Genomic DNA, 20,174 nt, shown 5'->3' on the forward strand with positions numbered 1-20,174 from the left:
AAGTGCTGTAAAAGGCATGTTCAGAAACAAGCAGGTCATTCATCCAGTTTGAAACTTGAAAGTCTTCCTTCTGGGTGGTTTGTGCCCCGGCCAGTACTGAGACAAAAGCGAATGTGGTTTTATCCAGCATTGGACAGGGAGAGGGTACCATTTTGAAAAATGCACCGCTCCATCACCCCCAGTCTGAACTGCACACAAAGTCACATCAGTGGGGGAGGGAGGGGGCAGAGCGAAGTTCTCTTAAAAATGGCATGCTCTGTGCAGCGTGATCTTGCATGCACATATGTGCGGGGTCACGCCAGCGGGATGAGTTCACACCATTTCTGGAAGTATTGGAATGTCCAGTATTCCGGGGATGTGTGAATGGCCACCCTAGTAGGAAATGGGGTGTCCCAGGCTAATGCAGGTAAGGTGGGGGTATAAAGGCCAGGGAGAGGACTGTGGGTTTGTAGGGATGGCCTATGGGGGTGGGGGGTGGGGGGAAGGTTCGAGCACTACTGTAAAATACAGATAAATGACAGTGTGTAGGGAGCAGAAGGGTGCAATGTGCTGCGTGGGGGCTCAGAGGAGTCGGTGCCATGTGAGTGGGGCAGAGCGGGTGAGAGGCATAATGGGGGGGCTGTGGGGAGTGCAGGGTAGAGAGTGGCGCATGAGTGGCATGCAATGGAGCGAAAGCGAAGGGAGCACCTAGTGCTGTGGGAGGAGGCCCTGGCAAGGCGGATGAGAGCCCAGCGCTACGGCTGGTGGGCGTGGCGTGTAGGGGAAAATGTTTGAGCCACGCTAACCTTTGTCAATAACCACCCGGTTACGCCGCATGTGGCCACGCGCCTTCCCTCCCTCCAGGCGCTGCCCCCTCCGACCCACCCTCAGCCCGGCCACCAGGGGCAACAAGCAGCACCAGCAGAGCACCCCCTCGCCGGGCCGGGCCGGGCCGGGCCCCCTAAGGCGGGGGAAGGAGGCTAAACATTCCAGAGCCCGGCGGGGTTCTAGAACGCTGGACGGCAGCCCGGAGCGTTCTCGAATGCTGGGAGGCGGCGGCCCCCCGGGCCCAGCGCGCGCTCGCTCGCTCACCTTCCCGTCCGGGCCGAAGGGGAGGGACTCAGGCTCTTCCCCGACTGGGGAGGGCGCCGGGTCCCGCTGGGTCTCCGCGGCCTCGCTTGGGCTCGAGGAGGCGGCGGCGGCGGCTTCGTGGAGCTGGTAGTCCGGGTAGGGGTTGCTGAACGCCCGCTCCTCCATCTCCGCCTCGCCCCCCAGCTGCAGCTTCAGTCGCTTGGACATGCTCTCTCCCATGGCAGCCTGCCCCCGGCCCGCCCCCTGCTGCACGGCGAGCCGCCGGGGACACGCGCCCGCCCCGAGAGCAGCAACGCGCTCCCTGCTGCAGCGCCAGCACTACGCCAAGGGCTGGGGCAAAACGCGCCTTGTCTTGATAATGCGGTGGGGGGCGGCTTGCCTAGCACTTAACACGGCTGCCGGCACAGCTGGAAGGTATCAGGGTAGCTGTGCCCCTGCCCCCACTTTTGAGAGGCAGAAAATACCAACTTTAAAAATGAGGAAGCAGGCTGCTGCCGCTGCCGCCTGCCATAGAACAGGGCTGGGAGAAGAAGCGCGCCACGCCCCGCTGAACATTAAGACATGATGGGCACAGTTTCCTCCCCTTTTTGCACGAAACGGCACGATGGCGAGGAAGCAGGGGCAGGCACAGTGAAAAAGCCGCCCGCCCATCAATCGTTGCCAGGACAGCTGGGCACCTCTTCTGAGAGAGAGACACTTTAAATCCACTGAGCCTTGATCACACCTCTAAAAAACCCATCGGAGTTCTTCATCTTCTCCCCCTCAGCTCCCCAACCCCTCCGAAAAATAAATCAGGCTGTTGCTGCGAACAACACCCAAGGCTGCAAAACTCAGCTCCTTCCTGCTGCCTCTGTCTCTCTGCAGTAGGGAGAAATTCTCTCCAAAATTATTTTACATAATAACCAGAACCACCGAGGAGAAAGAAAAAACAAAGTAGAGGCAGTCAATGATCAATTCCTTCACCAGTGTCATCCGAACCCTCCAGCTTGCTGCAACCAGCAGGAGAGAATGAGAAAAACCGTACAGAACTAATCCCTGACCCTGATAAACGTGCACGTAAATGGTAAAGGCTCTACCCTTCCTTTGCTCAATACATTGATATTCAGCTTTCATTTATAGCCCATCCACCAAAATGATGACAGCAGCAGCCTTTCTCCAATCCATAGTCACAAATCCACACTTATCTAATCAATTTTATAAATATAACAAAGAACTCCTCCTGTGCGGAGGGGGATGAGGAAAAGCAGCCTTTAATCTTCTTCCCCCTCAGTTTGTAATTTCTTCCTTGCATTTTATTCTTCCTTCGCTGCTGTGAAATGTGTGTCCCCCTTGCCTCGATGAAGAAGGAATACATTTTGCATGACAAGATCAGGGGGAGGGCTGCCTGCACACTCAACTATTTCTAACAGTCAATTGAGCTGCCAGCTTTCACCAGGCTGTCACACACTCAAACCAAAAAAGAAAAAAGCACGTACAGCATCTACACATATGTGAAACAGGCACACATGTATGAACAGATGGCGGTACTGGCATTTGCCTAATTCACTGTATGCTTCTTAGTTTAATAGTCTTGGCTGAGCATTTTTGCCTACCCCAATCTCCATTTTTTGTTCCTCTTGGCTCACTGTTTAGTTTCACATATATGTTTCTTTTTTATAGACAGGCAGCAGCAGCCCATAACAGGTTTCAGATAATATATTCTGGTTTGTTTATTTATTATATTCAAACTGTTACAGCTTTGTGTGGAAAAAGAGACTGCCTGCCAAATCCCAGTTGCTTAGTATTGGAAATGGAAAACATATCTTGGAGACAGTGTGTCAGCTTAACTGTATAAAATAGTGCAGATCAGCAAGATTCTACTTGTGTGTGAATATATTTATGCACATATACAGATTATATAACCTCAACAATTTTAAGTAATGACAGGATTGCCTATTATGAATCACTGATTGAATTATGCAAATGAGGAATTGATGGCTTGACCCTGCAAGGTGAAGTGTGCCCTCAAATCCCACTGATGTGCATGGAAGATTAGTACACTCCGCACTTCTGAAGAGGAGTTCACCACCTCAGAGGTTTAACTGAAAGGCCCTGGTATACTTAAGCATGTGACTAAATCATTACCTATTCAGGCAAGCACTTAAGTACATGCTTAAAATTAAGAGGCGTAAATGAATAAACAACAAAAATTAAGAGTGCATTGCAAAATGTACTCTATATTTATTTTAACATTGTTGATTTTATAACACTTCATAATATACAACTATAAATTATTTATATTGTGATAGTCCCAAGGGATCCCAATCATGGATCGGGGCACCATTCTGGTGGGCACTGAACAAACACAGAAAGATAGTCCTTGCCCTGGAGAGCTTACACTCTAAGTAAAGGTACTGTAGAATATCTTATAAAAATGTGGACATCTAGATCTCATTACAGCAATCTCCTATTAAATATTTCCTAGTAAGTGGATAAACCACCAGTTTGGGAAGTAATTATGAAGTATGCAGTTTATCAATATGCAGTTTATTTCTAGTCCATGACCCCAATCCTGCATAGATTTACTGCCTTCAATGGGAATATTCAGAGCGCAGAAAATTAAGAATGAATGTAAGTCTATTCCAGCTAGGGTGCTAGTTTGTATGTATGTGTACACATACACATGCATGTGTAACACCAATAGACCCTGTTCATCTACGGACAGGACTGAACCTAGGACCTCTGAAGCTTAGTGTATGAACCTCTACTGCATGAGCTAAAAAGCTAGCTGGCTCTTAGGTAAGCATAGGTGCTGCAACTAGGGGATATGCCACACCCCCTGGCTTGAAGTGTTTTCCATCATATACAGGCTCTCAGTGCCCCCACTATACAAATTGTTCCAGCATCCCTGTAACTAAGGCTGTAGCAGATTCATCAATCTCTAGCTAAGCTAGGTGCCACTAGAGGGGAACAGAGCACCACACCTAGCAGGCATAGGTTACACGTGCATACCTATTTATATATAGGTATGTTTGTGCACACAGCCATTATCTTGTGGTATAATATAGATTTTAGAAAACATTTTCCCTTTATTTTTTAAAAATGGAATTTATGACAAAGTGGAATTCCAAACATATTGTGTGTGTCATAAGAAAATATCATCTGTTACCACATACGATCTCTGGAAAAGAAATAGCCATCAAAATCTGTAAATTATACAATTGAATATGCTTATTTAGAGAATAAAATCTGGACCAAAGAACTAGTCTTGTTTACAGAAAGGCCTGTTTTTTTTTCATTTATTTTGCAAGTGTTATATAAAACAAAGGTCTAAACTATTTCGAATCTTATCATAGCTTGAGTAGGTTAAAACATCTTTGCACATGCACAGTGCCCTTGGAAATTTATTCAACACCTGCTAGTGTGGAAACCCATTTTTTAAAATCCAACTCTCCTTTTCATACAAAAAGTGGTTTTTCTCACACACCTTCTCTTGCCGTCGCTGTTATATCTGTGCATTCTGGGACTTCTGAAGCACTTTCCCCATAATCCTCGCTGCCCTTGTTGGAAATAGGATTGGGGGTAATTCTTAAATCTGAGGCAGTACATTTGTACAGCTTCCATGCTTGCAACTTCCTGTCCACACTGGGGAGAAATCATTCTACAGTGCACTAGATCAGCCTCAGCTGAGCTAAAGACTTATTTTCTGCTATCAGCTGATACAACCAATGTTTGTAAAACACTTGGGACAACTGTTGGCAAGGTATTATAGACTCAAAAATGTTGCAAGGAGAAGGTTTTCTTTGCATTCCAGTGGTTTCTTGCAGCATTTTTCATGTAATGTTGACAGAGTCTGTGAGGAAATAGCAACTCTCTCCTTCCTCCTTTCTTTGTACCCAGACAGCTGGATATACTTTGAAGGTTTTTAAAACATTCTTCAGTTGACAATTTTTCTTTTTACACTAATAGGAAAAGTGGACACAAAACATACTTGAATATTCTCCCTTTGATGCCAGTGCACACAATTTCTGCAGCATTAATGGAAGTTATGATAAAGGGGGAGGGACAATATGTATCCCATTTTTTCCCTCATTGGACAGGGGAAGGGAGTTGTTCCCAAAACAAGCACCTAACTTAAATCACACTCCTGGGCTTTCCATGCATCTTGTCTCTTCTGTGTCTGTCTTTTAGATTGTAAGATCTTCAGGACAGGGATGTCTTTATGTTTTATATAATGCAGAACAAATAATAAATAGTGATAATGGGTCATTTCATGTCATTTAAAAAAAAATCCGAACTCCCCACTGCATTTTGCTTAGAAATTAGTTACATAACATAACTCAATGAAGAGTTCAGCTTAAAAAAAGAAAAATCGATGGGATGATATGGGCTAATCATCTTCTGATCATTTTTGCCAAATGATTAATACATAAAGTCTTCACATTTCCTTCCTCTAGCCTTGCACCTACTATTTTTGTTTTTGTCTTCCTTGCTGCATTGCCTGATCTAGTTTTTTAGGGAAAGTGTCATGTCCTTTCAAAATGTATAATAAAGTGTCTCGTTTGTTTTGGATAATGTATAAATAATAATAGTAAATTAATAAATCCGTAATGACACTACAGTTTCCCATTTATTTTGCTTGTTGATCCCATCGTGTTTAACATATGATCATAACTGACAGGGATGGAAAGGGCCTTTTGCATCATACAGTTCACCCCACGGGCTAGTACACAACTGTACTCAGTGTTAAACCCACGAGTGTTTCATCATACTGAAATCTGATGTGGTTTTTGTAATCAATATGAAAAACTATCAAGAGCCTCCCAAAGCACTGGCAGCAATGTTTCTGTTTTTAATTATTCCTTCACTAGTAGTTTTCACTCTTGCTGCTCCATATTTTCTCCCAGTCTTTGTGGAGACATATACAAGCAACAAACCTCTCCGTGTTTTCTTCAGCAGGGACAGGATGATGAGTACGTGGGCATCAGCATCTAAAGTAAATTACTTTGCAAATTCTGGGAAACTAAAGATGAGATTAATGTCTGCTCCTGCATAACTCTAAATATAGCTTTTATGAGATTCATTTGACAGCAGTTGGCAGTGGTAAGAGGGTGGGGGGGAGTTAGACCCCATCAAACCCCTTCCCCCTCAGTTCCAGAATCACTGGCTCTAATTATGTTGACCTCCCCCCCACCCCCGACTTGTGAAGAGAAATCTGCATTTTTATGATCTTTACCAGCTCAATGCAGTACTTCAAAGCAACATGGTTGCAGGAACAAATACCACTGCATGATTCAGGGATTATTCCTTCATGGATTGTATTCATTGAAGGACATGTGATTCATCAGTAGCTGGAATGCATGGGCGGTGGGTATAATAGGCCAGGGGAGGCTAAGCCTCTCCTAATCCGGGCCCTGGCCCCATCCTCTCCCACAAGCTAGCAGGAGCTCAGCTCCAGCTGGAGGCCAGCAGGCAGCTGGGGCCGGCAGGCGACCTGGCATTGGGGGCGGTCGGCTGTCCAGGGTGGTTCGGCTGGAGCTCCTCCGGCCGCAAGTGAGATGGGGCTCTAGGGGCTCCGGTGGATGGGAGGGAGAGGGTGGAGAGGAGTGAGTGGGGGACGAGGCGGGGAGGGACCCTACTCATCTGGCACTACTCCTAGCTAGAATACCTATCTAATATTTCTCCACCTCATTGACTCTCCACCTGTACTGATACTTTAATTCATGTGAAAACCTCTCTCTTTTCCCTTGTCTGTACTTCTACCTCTGATATCATCTAATATTTGAAAGAAATTTAGGGATACAGTTTGTCTGAAAGCCATCATACCAAAACAGGGCCTGAAGACAATGGGACTACTCATGGTAGTAAGTATCTGTACTCTGTAGTAAGTATTTGAAGAATCAGGTCCTACATTTTCATTATATTGTACTTACAGACTTTGGACCAAATCCAGCCCTTTGCAAGTGGACTCAGCTTCAGCTGATGTTGAATCCACTTATGCAAGAGTGAATCTGGCCCATAAAATATACTGTGTTGTGTTTTCATAAACAGCACACTTCTTTGGCTGCTATGAGTAATTGGTTTCTATTATTGTTCGATCTCGCTACTTGAGAGCTTGTATGTCTCATTGTATGGCTTGTAAATCACTGTGATATTCAATCACTGTATAGATGCTTTTAATAACAATTCCATTTAACATGCTGTTGCTTGGGAACCTAGAATTTTTTTTTCCACATCTTTGAACTTCTAAGAGAGAGCAATGCCATCAAATGCTGGCACTGTATTGCTTTGTTTTGATGAGTGTACACTAATATGAAATGATAAGACTGAGCAGCAGTTGTTGAACTTCTGTCTATTTTTAAAGAATAATTTTTTGTCATAGGCACCCATTTCATCTCCTTGTCATCTTACCCTTAATGTTTCTTGATTTCACATCCAGAGGAATACAATTAATAATGCAGTCATCTGAAGATACCCTTAAATATTCTCCTGGTGTCTTGTTAATTGTAGCTATGTTGAAAATGAAACAATTACTCAATGTTATTAAAAATGACCTCTTGACAATCATTAGTTTAGAAATATATTTTTCAGCAGGGTTATTTCCAGCCACATCAAGTTTTGTAAGGAAGTTGAAAGTACAAATCAACTGTAACCCTTCTGCCCATCTAAGTTGGCAGCAACAAGGGCCGGGTTCTGTATCTAGGGGTTCCGTTTCAATAACAGAATGCAAAATCGGCTCAAGCCCCCACCCAGTGACCTGGGACAATTACATACCACCCCCTGGGCGCCTCTAAGAGGCAATACTTCCCCTCTCGCAAGCACGGAGTCTGAGTGTAACAGAAAATGTTTAATAACATGAGGTAAATGACATCAGCATTAAATTGGAAAAACGCCACAAAGAGGATTCATAACACAAACCATGAGCAAAAAACCCACCCCAGCAAGTTGGGCTGTGTCCTTTCCCTTGGGTTCTTGAAACCAGCAACCCAAGGATCACCAAAGTCCCAAAAGTCCCTGGTCAGTGCAGCCCCAGAGTTCGGGGGGGGGGGGGCACGCAGGGTGTTAAGGGGCACCTTACGTGATCCGAGGCCGACGGGGTTCCGCCACAGCCTTCACCACAAGCCGCTCCACTCCACCAGCTGTCCCGTGAGCTGCTCCCACCGTCCCACAAACTGCTCTGGCAGCTGCTCCACTCTGCTCACTGACCTGTGAGCCGCTCAGCTCTGCTCCACTTCAGCCGTCCCTTGGGCCGCTCCCACAAGGCTCCGCTCTGCTCTGCTCTGCTCTCTGCTCCTCCAGCCACTCGGCTCCGCTCACCGACCTGTGAGTCGCTCAGCTCCACTCCAACCGTCCCGCAAGGCTCCACTCTGCTAGCTGCTCCGCCAGCCGCTTAGCAATATAGCTTCAGGCTCCCCCACTAGTTAACACAGCCTCAGTGATCTCAGCTCTTTTGTGATTTCAGCTCTTAGCAATTTCAGCTCATAGTAGGGGAGCCCCAGTACTAGTGCACCATTGGCCCAAAGTGAATTCAGCTCAGCAGTCTGTAACTAAACTTCTAATGGAATCAAAGTTAGCTCTGATATTCAACAGTGGAGAGAGGAGGTAGTGCAATTGGTGTTTCAACCCCCTCAGAGAGGGCCCATCCTCTCTCCATTCACTGGGTTTTGTAACCCATGCCCCTTGTCAAGCAAGTGCTACTTAGGTAATGGTGAAGGACTCACTCAGTCCTTCTGTCATACAACAGTTTCACTGCCCTTGATTCACAGAATCAGGGTAACAAAACTTTATTCTTCCTGCCCCAATAACAGAGAAGACTGGGGATCCCACACCAGCCAAAGTAACCACTTTGAGTTGCTGTTGTTTCATGCCAGGCGAGTGGGTGTGCCTATGCAAACAAGATCAGCCCCTGGAGTTCTTTTCCACACTCGCCATAATTCACCACCAGATGTCAGGGTAGAGCTCATCCTGACTCTGCTTACACAACTATTAGAAGATAAATATCACATTCTCAATGCCATATAGCTGGTGGAAAGGGCAGTCTTCTATATATTTATGCACATCTGCTTACTGCACAATATTTAAAATAGGGGTTTTCAAACTTCATTGCCCCGTGATCACCTTCTGACAACAAAAATTACTACATGACCCCAGGAGTGGGGACTGAAACCTGAGCCTGCCTGAGCCCCATCGCCTCGGGTAGTGGGGCCAAACCCTGAGTGCAGGGGCGGCCAAAGCCGAAACCCAAGGGCTTCAGCCCCAGGCAGGGGGCCTGTAACCTGAGCCCTGTTGCCCAGGGTTGAAGCCCTCGGGCTTCGGCTTCGGCCCCAGGCAGTGGGGCTCAGGCTTCAGCCCCAGACCTCAGTAAGTCTAAGCCAGCCCTGGCGACCCCATTAAAATAGCCCACTTTGGGGTCCCAATCCACAGGTTGAGAACCACTGATCTAAAACAAGCTCAGGATTACCACAGTGTTTTCTGTGTGTTAAGAATCTACCTGTGAGTAGGGCTTTCAAACTTCTGGTGTTACCTCATGGGTTTCATTTTTTTGTTTTCTCTTCCATCTCTTGAATCTTCTTAACATATGCTCAATGTTCCTCAGGTGCCACATGACCAGGATTCATCACCAAATTTGGTCTGCTGCTGGGTCATCAGCTTCCCCGGGCTGGGTACTGACAGGGAGTGCGACATGAATGCTGACCCATGCCCCCTATCCCTTGAATGAAATATTAATGTGGCTTAAGAACCAACCTCAATCACTGCCTTGAGTTAGAGATAGAAATAAGACCTGGGCCCGACAGTCATCAGAAATAATGGGCTTGATCCTGGGAGGCACAGAACATTCTTAACTCCCATATACTCTGATGGGAGTTGAGTGTCCTCTGCATTTTGTAAGAGGTGCTCCCCACCTTACAGAATTGTGCCCAACATTCAGTCACTTTTTCTCACACAGGAACAGAGTATGGGATGAGACAGAAGAATTTTTAATATGATAGACAAGCAAAATGTAAGCAGTCTTAAGCAAAGAAGTTTAACATGATTTGCAAGCAAAGGAAGCAGTAGGATGAGAGAGAGAGAGAGACAGACAGAAAGAACACATTGTGAAGGAAAATGGGGAGGATCAGTACTGGGAACAGCTGAGGGAGGATGAAAAGATGTGGGGGAGGGAAGGAACCAGTGGAGATCAAAGGGCCATCCTGTTCCTATTCAAGATGGTGAGAAAACTCTCACTGATTTCATTGATTCAAGATCAAGAAAGTCTATGAAAGAAATGCTTACCTCTCTTGGTGAAGGTGAAAGTGCATTGCAGGGCCCTGCAGATAACAGGTTTGGCACTGAGGATGAAATAGACTGATGGGTCACATGTTTAATTAGAAATCTGTATCAGGAAAGGGGCGACTTGCACTCTGCATGTGGCTAAGGTAAACCAAAAGCTAAACCTCCTTGTACATCTGAATTGATTACTGCTATCATGGGGATTGCATGTATTGTGACTGAAAACAATAAATAAATTTTCTACCATATGTTATGGACTCATCTCTGCAACATGCTGAGTACCTCTTTCAATGGGAATTGCAGTTTCATGAATCTTGATGAGAAATGAGGTTGCTGCATCTTGCTGATCACACACTTGGCAGGATCACACACATAGTGTTTACACTGCTTACCCCATTTTACCTGACTCACAATAGAACCTCATTCATTCCCATAAATAAAAACGCATTGTATTCTGAGAATTAACACATGCGCATTTCATTCCTCACTAGTGGTCTGATGCTACAGTCATTATTCACATGAGAAGAGGCTGCATGATTAGGTGTTTAAAGCCAAATCTTCACAGAACCCAGCATGAGCAGCTGGTCTGGACCCTGCAGAGAGAGACAGGGGGAAAGTGGTGAGAGGCAAGACTCATAGACTTTAAGGTCAGAAGGAACCATTATGATCATCTAGTTTGACCTCCTGCACAACGCAGGGCACAGAATCTCACCTACCCACTCCTGTAACAAACCCCTAACCTATGTCTGAGTTATTGAAGTCCTCAAATCGTGAGGTGCAGAGAATCCTCCAGCAAGTGACCCATGCCCCACGCTGCAGAGGAAGGCGAAAAACCTCCAGGGCCTCTGACAATCTGCCCTGGAGGAAAATTCCTTCCCGACCCCAAATATGGCGATCAGTTAAACCCTGAGCATGTGAGCAAGACTCACCAGCCAGCACCCAGGAAAGAATTCTCTGTAGTAACTCAGATCCCACCCCATCTAACATCCCAACACAGGCCTTTCGGCATATTTACCTGCTAATAATCAAAGATCAATTAATTGCCAAAATTAGGCTATCCTATCATACCATCCCCTCCATAAACTTATCAAGCTTAGTCTTGAAGCCAGCTATGTCTTTTGTCCCCACTACTCCCCTTAGAAGGCTGTTCCAGAACTTCACTCCTCTAATAGTTAGAAACCTTTGTCTAATTTCAAGTCTAAACTTCCTAATGTCCAGTTTATATCCATTTGTCCTTGTGTCCACATTGGTACTAAGCTTAAATAATTCCTCTCCCTCCCGGATATTTATCCCTCTGATATATTTATAAAGAGCAATCATATCTCCCCTCAGCCTTCTTTTGGTTAGGCTAAACAAGCCAAGCTCTTTGAGGCTCCTTTCTTAAGACAGGTTTTCCATTCCTTGGATCATCCTAGTAGCCCTTCTCTGTACCTGTTCCAGTTTGAATTCATCCTTCTTAAACATGGGAGACCAGAACTGCACACAATATTCCAGATGAGGTTTCACCAGTGCCTTGTATAACGGTATTAACACCTCCTTATCTTTACTGGAAATACCTAGCCTGATGCATCCCAAGACCGCATTAGCTTTTTTCACAGCCATATCACATTGGCAGCTCACAGTCATCCTGTGATCAGCCAATACTCCAAGGTCCTTCTCCTCCTCTGTTACTTCCCACTGATGTGTCCCCAATTTATAACCAAAATTCTTGTTATTAATCCCTAAATGCATGACCTTGCACTTTTCACTATTAAATTTCATCCTATTACTCTTACTCCAGTTTCAAGGTCATCCAGATCTTCCGCTATGATATCCCGATCCTTCTCTGTATTAGCAATACCTCCCAGCTTTGTGTCATCTGCAGACTTTTTTAGCACATTCCCACTTTTTGTGCCAAGATCAGGAATAAAAAGATTAAATAAGATTGGTCCCCAAACCGATCCCTGAGGAACTCCGCTAGTAACCTCCTTCCAGCCTGACAGTTCACCTTTCAGTATGACCCGTTGTAGTCTCCCCTTTAACCAGTTCCTTATCCACCTTTCAATTTTCATATTGAGCCCCATCTTTTCCAATTTAGCTAATAATTCCCCATGTGGAACCGTATCAAATGCCTTACTGAAATCAAGGTAAATTAGATCCACTGCATTTCCTTTGTCTAAAAAATCTGTTACCTTCTCAAAGAAGGCAATCAGGTTGGTTTGGCACAATCTACCTTTTGTAAAACCATGTTGTATTTTGTCCCAATTACCATTGACCTCAATGTCCTTAACTAATTTCTCCTTCAAAAATTTTTCCAAGACCTTGCATACTACAGATGTCAAACTAACAGGTCTATAATTACTCGGATCACTTTTTTTTCTTTTCTTAAAAATAGGAACTATGTTAGCAATTCTCCAGTCGTACAGTACAACCCCTGAGTTTACTGATTCATTAAAAATTCTTGCTAATGGACTTGAAATTTCATGTGCCAATTCCTTTAATATTCTTGGATGAAGATTATCTGGGCCCCCCAATTTAGTCCGATTAAGCTGTTCGAGTTTGGCTTCTGCCTCGGATGTGGTAATATCTACCTCCATATCCTCATTCCCATTTGTCATCCTACCATTATCCCTAAGCTCCTCATTAGCCTCATTAAAGACTGAGGTATTTGTTTAAATATTGGGCCATGCCTAGATTATCCTTAACCTCCACTCCATCCTCAGTGTTTAGCGGTCCCACTTCTTCTTTCTTTGTTTTCTTCTTATTTATATGGATGTAGAACCTTTTACTATTGGTTTTAATTCCCTTTACAAGGTCCAACTCTACATGGCTTTTGGCCTTTCTCACTTTATCCCTACATGTTCTGACCTCAATAAGGTAGCTTTCCTTGCTGATCCCTCCCATCTTCCACTCTTTGTAGGCTTTCTCCTTTTTCTTAATCACCTCTCTGAGATGCTTGCTCATCCAGCTTGGTCTACAACTCCTGCCTATGAATTTTTTCCCTTTTCTTGGGATGCAGGTTTCCGATAGTTTCTGCAACTTTGACTTGAAGTAATTCCAGGCCTCCTCTGCCTTTAGATCCACAAGTTCTTCAGTCCAATCCACTTCCCTAACTAATTTCCTTAATCCTTTAAAGTTAGCCCTTTTGAAATCAAAAACCCTAGTCCCAGATCTATTTTTGTTTATCCTTCCATCTAGTTTGAACTGAATTAGCTCATGATCACTCGAACCAAGGTTGTCCCCTACAACCATTTCTTCTATGAGGTCCTCACTACTCACCAAAACCAAATCTAAAATGGCATCCCCTCTTGTTGGTTCTTCATCTACTTGGTGAAGGAATCCATCAGCTATCACAACCAGGAAAATCTGAGCCCTATTATTATTACTAGCACTTGTCCTCCAGTCTATATCTGGGAAGTTAAAGTCTCCCATGATCACACAATTCCCATTAATGTTTACTTCATTAAAAACCATTAAAGAGATCTCTATCCATATCCAAATCAGATCCCGGTGGTCTGTAGCACACCCCAAGCACTATCTCTGGGGAGGCTCTAGTAGCTTTCTTTCCCAATGTGATTTTTGCCCAGACAGACTCTGTCTTATCCATTCCATCACTTCTTATTTCTTTACAGTCTACCTCATCATTGATATACAATGGTACTCCACCACCTTTGCCTTTATTTCTGTCTTTCCTAAACAGCACAGTACCTGTACTCCAGTCATAACTACTATTCCACCATGTTTCAGTTAACCCTATAATATCTGGTTTCAGTTCCTGTACCAGTAGCTCTAGTTCCTCCATTTTGTTACCTAGGCTTCTCGCATTAGTGTACAAACATCTTAATTTTTGCTGTTTGGCTTCACTGACATTCTTTACCCGATAAGGCACAGACATTCTACCCCCAATATCACCTATTAGACTGGTATCTACACTACCCTTCCTCCTTATGTCCATTCTCATACCCACAGCTGTATCCTTTCTTACTTCGTTTTCTTCTCTCTCAATGTTAAATTCCGGCGTGAAGATTACCTGGACATCTCCCAACCATCTCCCCCAAATTCCTAGTTTAAAGCTCTCAATCAGTTGTGCCAGCCTCCATCCTAGAAGTCTATTTCCTTCCTTACTCAGGTGAAGTCCATCCCGAGAGAATAGTCCTCTGTCCATGAATGCTTCCCAGTGGCCATACATCCCAAAGCCCTCCTTATAGCACCACTGCCTGAGCCATCTGTTGATCGCCCTAATCTTGTCACACCTTTGTTGCCCTTCTCTAGGAACAGGCAGAATCACATTGAAGATCACCTGAGCCTCCATTTCCTTAAGCGTCTTCCCCAGCCTGGCATAGTCTCCCTTGATACGTTCCAGCAAGAATCTAGCTGTATCATTTGTTTCCACATGAAGGACAATCAGCGGATTCTTTCCCGCTCCTGTTAGGATCCTTTTCAGCCTCAGGTCCACATCCCGTATCTTAGCACCTGGCAGACAGCACACCTTCTGTTCTCCGGATCAGCTCTAGTTACAGGCCTGTCTGTTCTTGTCAGTAAGGAGTCCCCAATCACGTAGACCTGCCTTTTCCTGGTGATGGTGCGATTCTCCGGTCTATCCCCTGTTCCCTCTGGCTGCAAGTCTTCTCTATTTCTATTGTCCCTTGCAATCCTCCACAACCCATCCCGTATCCTCCTGGGGCTCATATTTGGTGTTGTTATCTCCATTGACTCTTCCCCTCTTCCTATAGGACTAGCTGCTCTTCTCTTCTTCCTTGCCCTCTCACCTTCAGTGACCACCTGCTGTGCCCCTTCTTCATTTTTCAACTCCACAAACCTGTTCCTGAGCTTTATTTCTCCTTCACTAGCCCGTCTTTTCCTCTGCCTGGTTCTCTTAGTCACATGCTTCCACTGTCCTCACCCAGCAGTCTCCCCTCAGAATTCTTTGGTCCTGCTTCCATCTGCAAGTCTGAGCTTTTCCCTTCAGCCTCCTCATGTCTTTGCTCCATCATCTGCTCGAACCCCCTTCTAAACTCAACCAGAGTTTCCACCTGCATCTCCAATCCTCGGATCTTTTCTTCCATCAGCTTTATCAGGCGACACTTCATGCAGACGAAACAGGATCATGTACATGCCACAGCTTCCACATCCAGTCATCCTCATTGTGTCTTCCATTGCTGCCTCTGTATCGGTCATAGCCTTCCCAGCTAAAACCTGTTAGTCCAGGAAACACAAACCAAACCAAACCACCACCACCCACAGCAAAATAAACCCCCAACGGGCACCAGAACACCGGCAGAACACCACCCACTCCCTTCACTAGCCTGTCTATTCCTCTGCCTAGCTCTCTTAGTCTCCCCTGCAAACTCCCCTGTTTACAGCTCTGTTTGCTGGCTCCTGTGCCCCTGCAGCTGTCTGTGACATATTCCCTCCCAATCCTGCCAGGAGCCACTCTGCAGAATATTCTTCAGCCTTATGGAAAAAGTATTCTTGCTTGCCCCTAACACAGCCCTAGTATGGGAGGAGGACCACAGGATCCGTAGACCAGACACCAGTCTCCTGGCCTAATTATGCAAAGCCCACACCTGCCCTTGCCCTGTGGGAGCCATGCAGTGGGTGGATGCTCTACATCATCACCCTAAATCAGCCCTCTCCCTTCTACATGGGTTCTGTTGCCTAAGGATGGGAGGATATTTATGACAGCTGAAGTTGGGGTGCGATTTTTCCTTTAGTGATTGCAATTCATAATGACATTCTTATGAATGAATGAATGAATGAATGAATGAATGAATGATTTTTTGGATCTTCCCAAATCTTGTTTTCTGATTGCTTCTTATAATCCTTCTTGTAATTACAGTTACATGTGCGCATGGACACAGTCACACACCTCCACGCTTTTACTTTTCCAGAAGAACAGTCATCCTGAATTAGAGGAGACAAGTTGGCAAATTGGCTGGCCTTAGTGTGGACTGATCTCCATGCTGACATCTCCCTATTGCATTTAAAAAAAATCTAATCTTCATTAAAGGTTCTGTATGTGTGGTTTTTATTCAGGATGGAGAACAGACTTTAAAACCCACTTTAAATGTTGGCACTGGAACAACAAGCCACGCTATTGTTAGTGACAGCTAATGCAGTGTGAAGTAGAAAAAAGATGTATATAAAAAACTTTCATTTTATAACTGGGAGGGAGATTTCTGTTTGAAGTGAATTCCCTGTTCAGATAGCTTCCTGATTGGTGTTTTATTCCTTTTTTCCTGGCATTTGACTTGTACAAATGCTTCAGTCATTCTGAATTAAGTTCCCAGGTCTGAACAATGAAAGAGAAAACATACAACAGAAATGTAAAAGCAGTGCTTTGCTGGAAGCCATTTAAATTATGTCAGTTTGACATAAAATAAAATATTAATAACAGATTTGAAACAGTTTCCCTAAACTATATAGGGTTAGACAATATCAGTATGAACAGGGTAGCTATGCATTATACACCTGGTTCCGCTGAAGGGCTAATATAGGCTCTGAGAACACATAATATAGTTCTAAAGTTTATACGCTGAGACACAAACAACAAATATTCCTCATATGTTAAAGCATTTGGGCCAAATCACTGCTAAGGTAACTCCACTGATTTGGATTCCCTTATCTATGAAGTCAAGTCAATAACTCCCACATTAAAAGATCATTCATATTTATGCCATAGTTTCCACTAGGGGAAAGCAGGTTCACCCTCTACCATACGTTAAAAACTATAGATATACTAATATAAAACTGCTATCTTTAAAAAATCAAATCCTGTTTTAGTTGTACCTGCAGAGGACAAATGGATCAGAATAACTTCTCTGTGTGTACTGCAATTCAATCTCCTTGTTATATTAGTGCTAGCATCATTGAAAATTTCAGAAGTAATGTAAACCTTTATTAATGATAAGGGCCTGACCCAATTTCTAAGAAATTCTCCCATTGATTTCAGTGGAAGTTGGAACAGGCCCTGAACTTGCAACTGAGCACTTCAGCTGTGTTCAAAAGTAAATAAAACTGTATCCAGTGTGACTCAGATGTGTTAGCTTTCAACATTCATTCTTAACTTATTAACCAGGATGCAGATTATAAAGTTTTCCAAAGCTGCAGTGTACTTTGGGTTGCCAACTTTCTATTTTCAGAAAACCAAACACCCTTTCCCTGCCTCGCCCCTTTCACTGCTCACTGCATCCCCCACCTTCACTCACTTGCTCATTTTCACCAGGTTGGGGAACGGGGCACGGGGTGGCAGTGAGGGCTCCGGCTACACGTACAGGCTCTGGGGTGGGTCCAGAGATGAGGGGTTTGGGGTGCAGGAGAGGGCTCCAGGCTGGGGCAGGGGCGTGGGAGGGGGTGAGGGGCACCTGGCAACCCTAAGTGTACTCAATATTCTAGAATCATGGGGCCTAGAGACACAGTTCTTCCACTGGATCACTAGGACACTGCTCCCCTGACAAAAATAAGATCAGAGTATAATGAATGTACCTTCATTCTAATTCCTTGCACCATTCGCGAATGCTAATTTATGAGAATACTCTAGCTCCTCCAGATGAAGGATCCATGTAGAGGCAGCTGTTCCAGTGTATTAGTCTGTATGTATGCAAATTCCAGTAGGGGCTCCAGAAGGGCAGAGAAGGATTTCACTGAATAATCTGGCATCCACAGCAGAGCTTTGAGGGGTGCTCAGTGAGCATATATGCAGCTACAGCAAATTACAGCACCCCACCTCAAAGCTGCCAAGGATGGAGTCCAGTGCTGCTCTCTGCTGCACTGTGCATGCGGAAGCAATAAAGCAGAAATCCTTGCGGAAAGGAAGACCACGTCATGGAAGAGGAAAGGAGTTGTGAAGTGCTCTCTTTTTTCTGGGAGTCCACAGATTCCCTTCTGTGTAAACACTATGCACCTGGGGTTCTGCGGATTTTAAGGGAGAGATGTAGGTGCCCAATAGGTGGATGGAGACTAGTGGTAGCTAATCATATGCACCTCTATGCAACGTTCTTTCCTTAAGATCTAGTGGATTTCCCAGAAGACAGAAGTAATTCCAGGCAGGGTTGATTTGACAGAAGGATGCTGAAGGGTTAAAATCCATGTGCATTTTATATAACAACCTGGTATATGGATTGTGCCAGCTCTTTTTCAGACCCAAAGTCCAGAGTTTGGTCTGGAGACCAGAGGCCTAGCAAATAGTGATTAGCTAAGAGAAAGCTGGGGTAAACAGGATAATATTGCCTTTGCTAAGATATGCTTGTTCAGTAGAAATGCCAGATGTTGAAGCAATAACTGAATAATTATGTTTCATCCAATGTTTCAGATTGAACAAAGGATCCCTGTTCCTATTGTGTCAGTCTCTTCTGTAGGGAACGTTCTTCCCACAGATCCAACCTTGAGTTTATGAAAATTGGCACATGTCAGTATAAGATATGGCATCCTTCCACCTCCCTTTCCAGGGACCAATGCCCTGCCTTAAGACATAAAGAAGACAATCTGTATTGTCATATACTCTCACTGCTTCTTTGCTTTAACCCCATAGGAATGTACCTGTTGGACAATCAAAGGAGTTGCTCCATTCCTATGGACCCCAAATCAGAATTCAATGTATATATACTAATAACATTTGTACTAATAACATTTTATCAAAGTATTAATTAAATGTTAACTTGCTAACTTGAGACCATGGGCGGAGACATTATGTAACCTTTTAACCATTGGCTAATGTGCTATCTTGTCTTGCTGCAAAACCTATCCCGGGGTGTGGAACTGCCTACCCCGTCACTTTCCCCCGCCCATGGAAAATCTATATATTCTATTGTAATCAATTGATTGACAGTGTCTCTGAGCCTAATAAGCAAGGTGACACTCCGCCAGCGCTGTGTGTAATAAACTCCTATGCTTGACCTCTACACGGTGTGGATTTATGTCCTTCAGATGCGCTGCTCCAAAGGCAAGGAAATCACCCCACAATTCCTTCCATCTTCAGCTTAATATTAACATTGGGGGTATTCGTGAAAACTTTCAAATTTTTTTGTTAATTGTAGTGATAATTTTTTTACATATACCATCTTTCTTTCTAGATAAGAACTATAATTGCAATGCAGTTTGTATTATGGGAGGTTACTGGGTAGCACATGCCAAAGAGGGCTAGGACTGTGAAAAGATTATAGTAATGATATAGTTGTACTGAAGGCAGAAGCCACAGAAAAGGGGACTTCCAGAATGGTCTTCCTTTCACGGCAGTGAATGGCTGTTTGTTCGTTCACAAGTGAATTTGGAAAGCAGCTATGGAGAATTATTTCACCAGGAAGAAATAGCTTTTGTAGTGCATTTAATGGAAAGTTCTGTTTTGTTACATAATATGAGAGTCACAAAGGAAACACAAGATTTAATGATATAGTTCTTCCTTTACATACATACTATGAACATATTTGTTTTTCAGTGGTTCTCATGCTTATAAATTGTAGTTACTATAAGGTTGATTAATCATTATCATTAGAAGCCCTTGATTATAACTAGTCTTTAAAAAAAAAACATTCCTAGATACAATTTGGCACATGTAGTCTCACACTACTGGGGAAAATAGCTAGAATTATCTATTTAAAAATATAAAAATTACAGGCAAGGATATTTTTGGTTTTATTTTGCTCTCATGTACCTCTTAAACTATTTGATTAAAAAGAAAATTTTCTGGATGAGTGATTACTGTCTAAAATGCTTTTAGTATTCTGCAAATAAGAAAAAAAATGGTGCTTGGGCATGTATTATAAAATTTTCATTAGGATTTTCAATAGCTATAGCACATATCATTAATCCTGTACAAAGGCATATGATAGGCCAGCACAGCTCCAATCAAAGCAGTTCCAACTTCTTGCATAAGTACT

General features: G+C 44.0%; 1 protein-coding gene and 2 long non-coding RNA genes across 6 annotated transcripts in view; 1 reads left to right on the forward strand and 2 right to left on the reverse strand.

Annotated features, from left to right (window-relative positions):
- Positions 1-2,169, reverse strand: part of LANCL2 (LanC like glutathione S-transferase 2) — a 55,824-nt gene extending 53,655 nt beyond the window's left edge. Inside the window, exon 1 of one of the 2 annotated variants that reach the window (XM_005287317.5) lies at positions 1,072-2,169. In XM_005287317.5, coding sequence (XP_005287374.2) covers positions 1,072-1,290 — 219 coding nt within the window. In that variant the 5' untranslated portion in view covers positions 1,291-2,169. The remainder of the gene's footprint in view (positions 1-1,071) is intronic. The other variant, XM_008169656.4, reaches the window with a different exon arrangement.
- Positions 2,170-5,472: 3,303 nt separating this feature from the next.
- Positions 5,473-18,935, reverse strand: LOC135981419 (uncharacterized). The gene is made up of 2 exons (XR_010598415.1): positions 8,129-18,935; positions 5,473-7,560 (listed from the first exon to the last, which is right to left on the reverse strand). It is a non-coding gene; the product is annotated as an uncharacterized LOC135981419 (long non-coding RNA).
- A 198-nt stretch (positions 18,936-19,133) lies between these two features.
- Positions 19,134-20,174, forward strand: part of LOC135981418 (uncharacterized) — a 93,965-nt gene continuing 92,924 nt past the window's right edge. For all 3 annotated transcript variants that reach the window (XR_010598414.1, XR_010598413.1, XR_010598412.1), the window contains exon 1: positions 19,134-19,240. This is a non-coding gene — a long non-coding RNA (uncharacterized LOC135981418). The remainder of the gene's footprint in view (positions 19,241-20,174) is intronic.

The sequence above is a fragment of the Chrysemys picta genome, chromosome 2 (genome assembly GCF_011386835.1).
Source record: "Chrysemys picta bellii isolate R12L10 chromosome 2, ASM1138683v2, whole genome shotgun sequence".
Lineage (NCBI taxonomy): Eukaryota > Metazoa > Chordata > Testudines > Emydidae > Chrysemys > Chrysemys picta.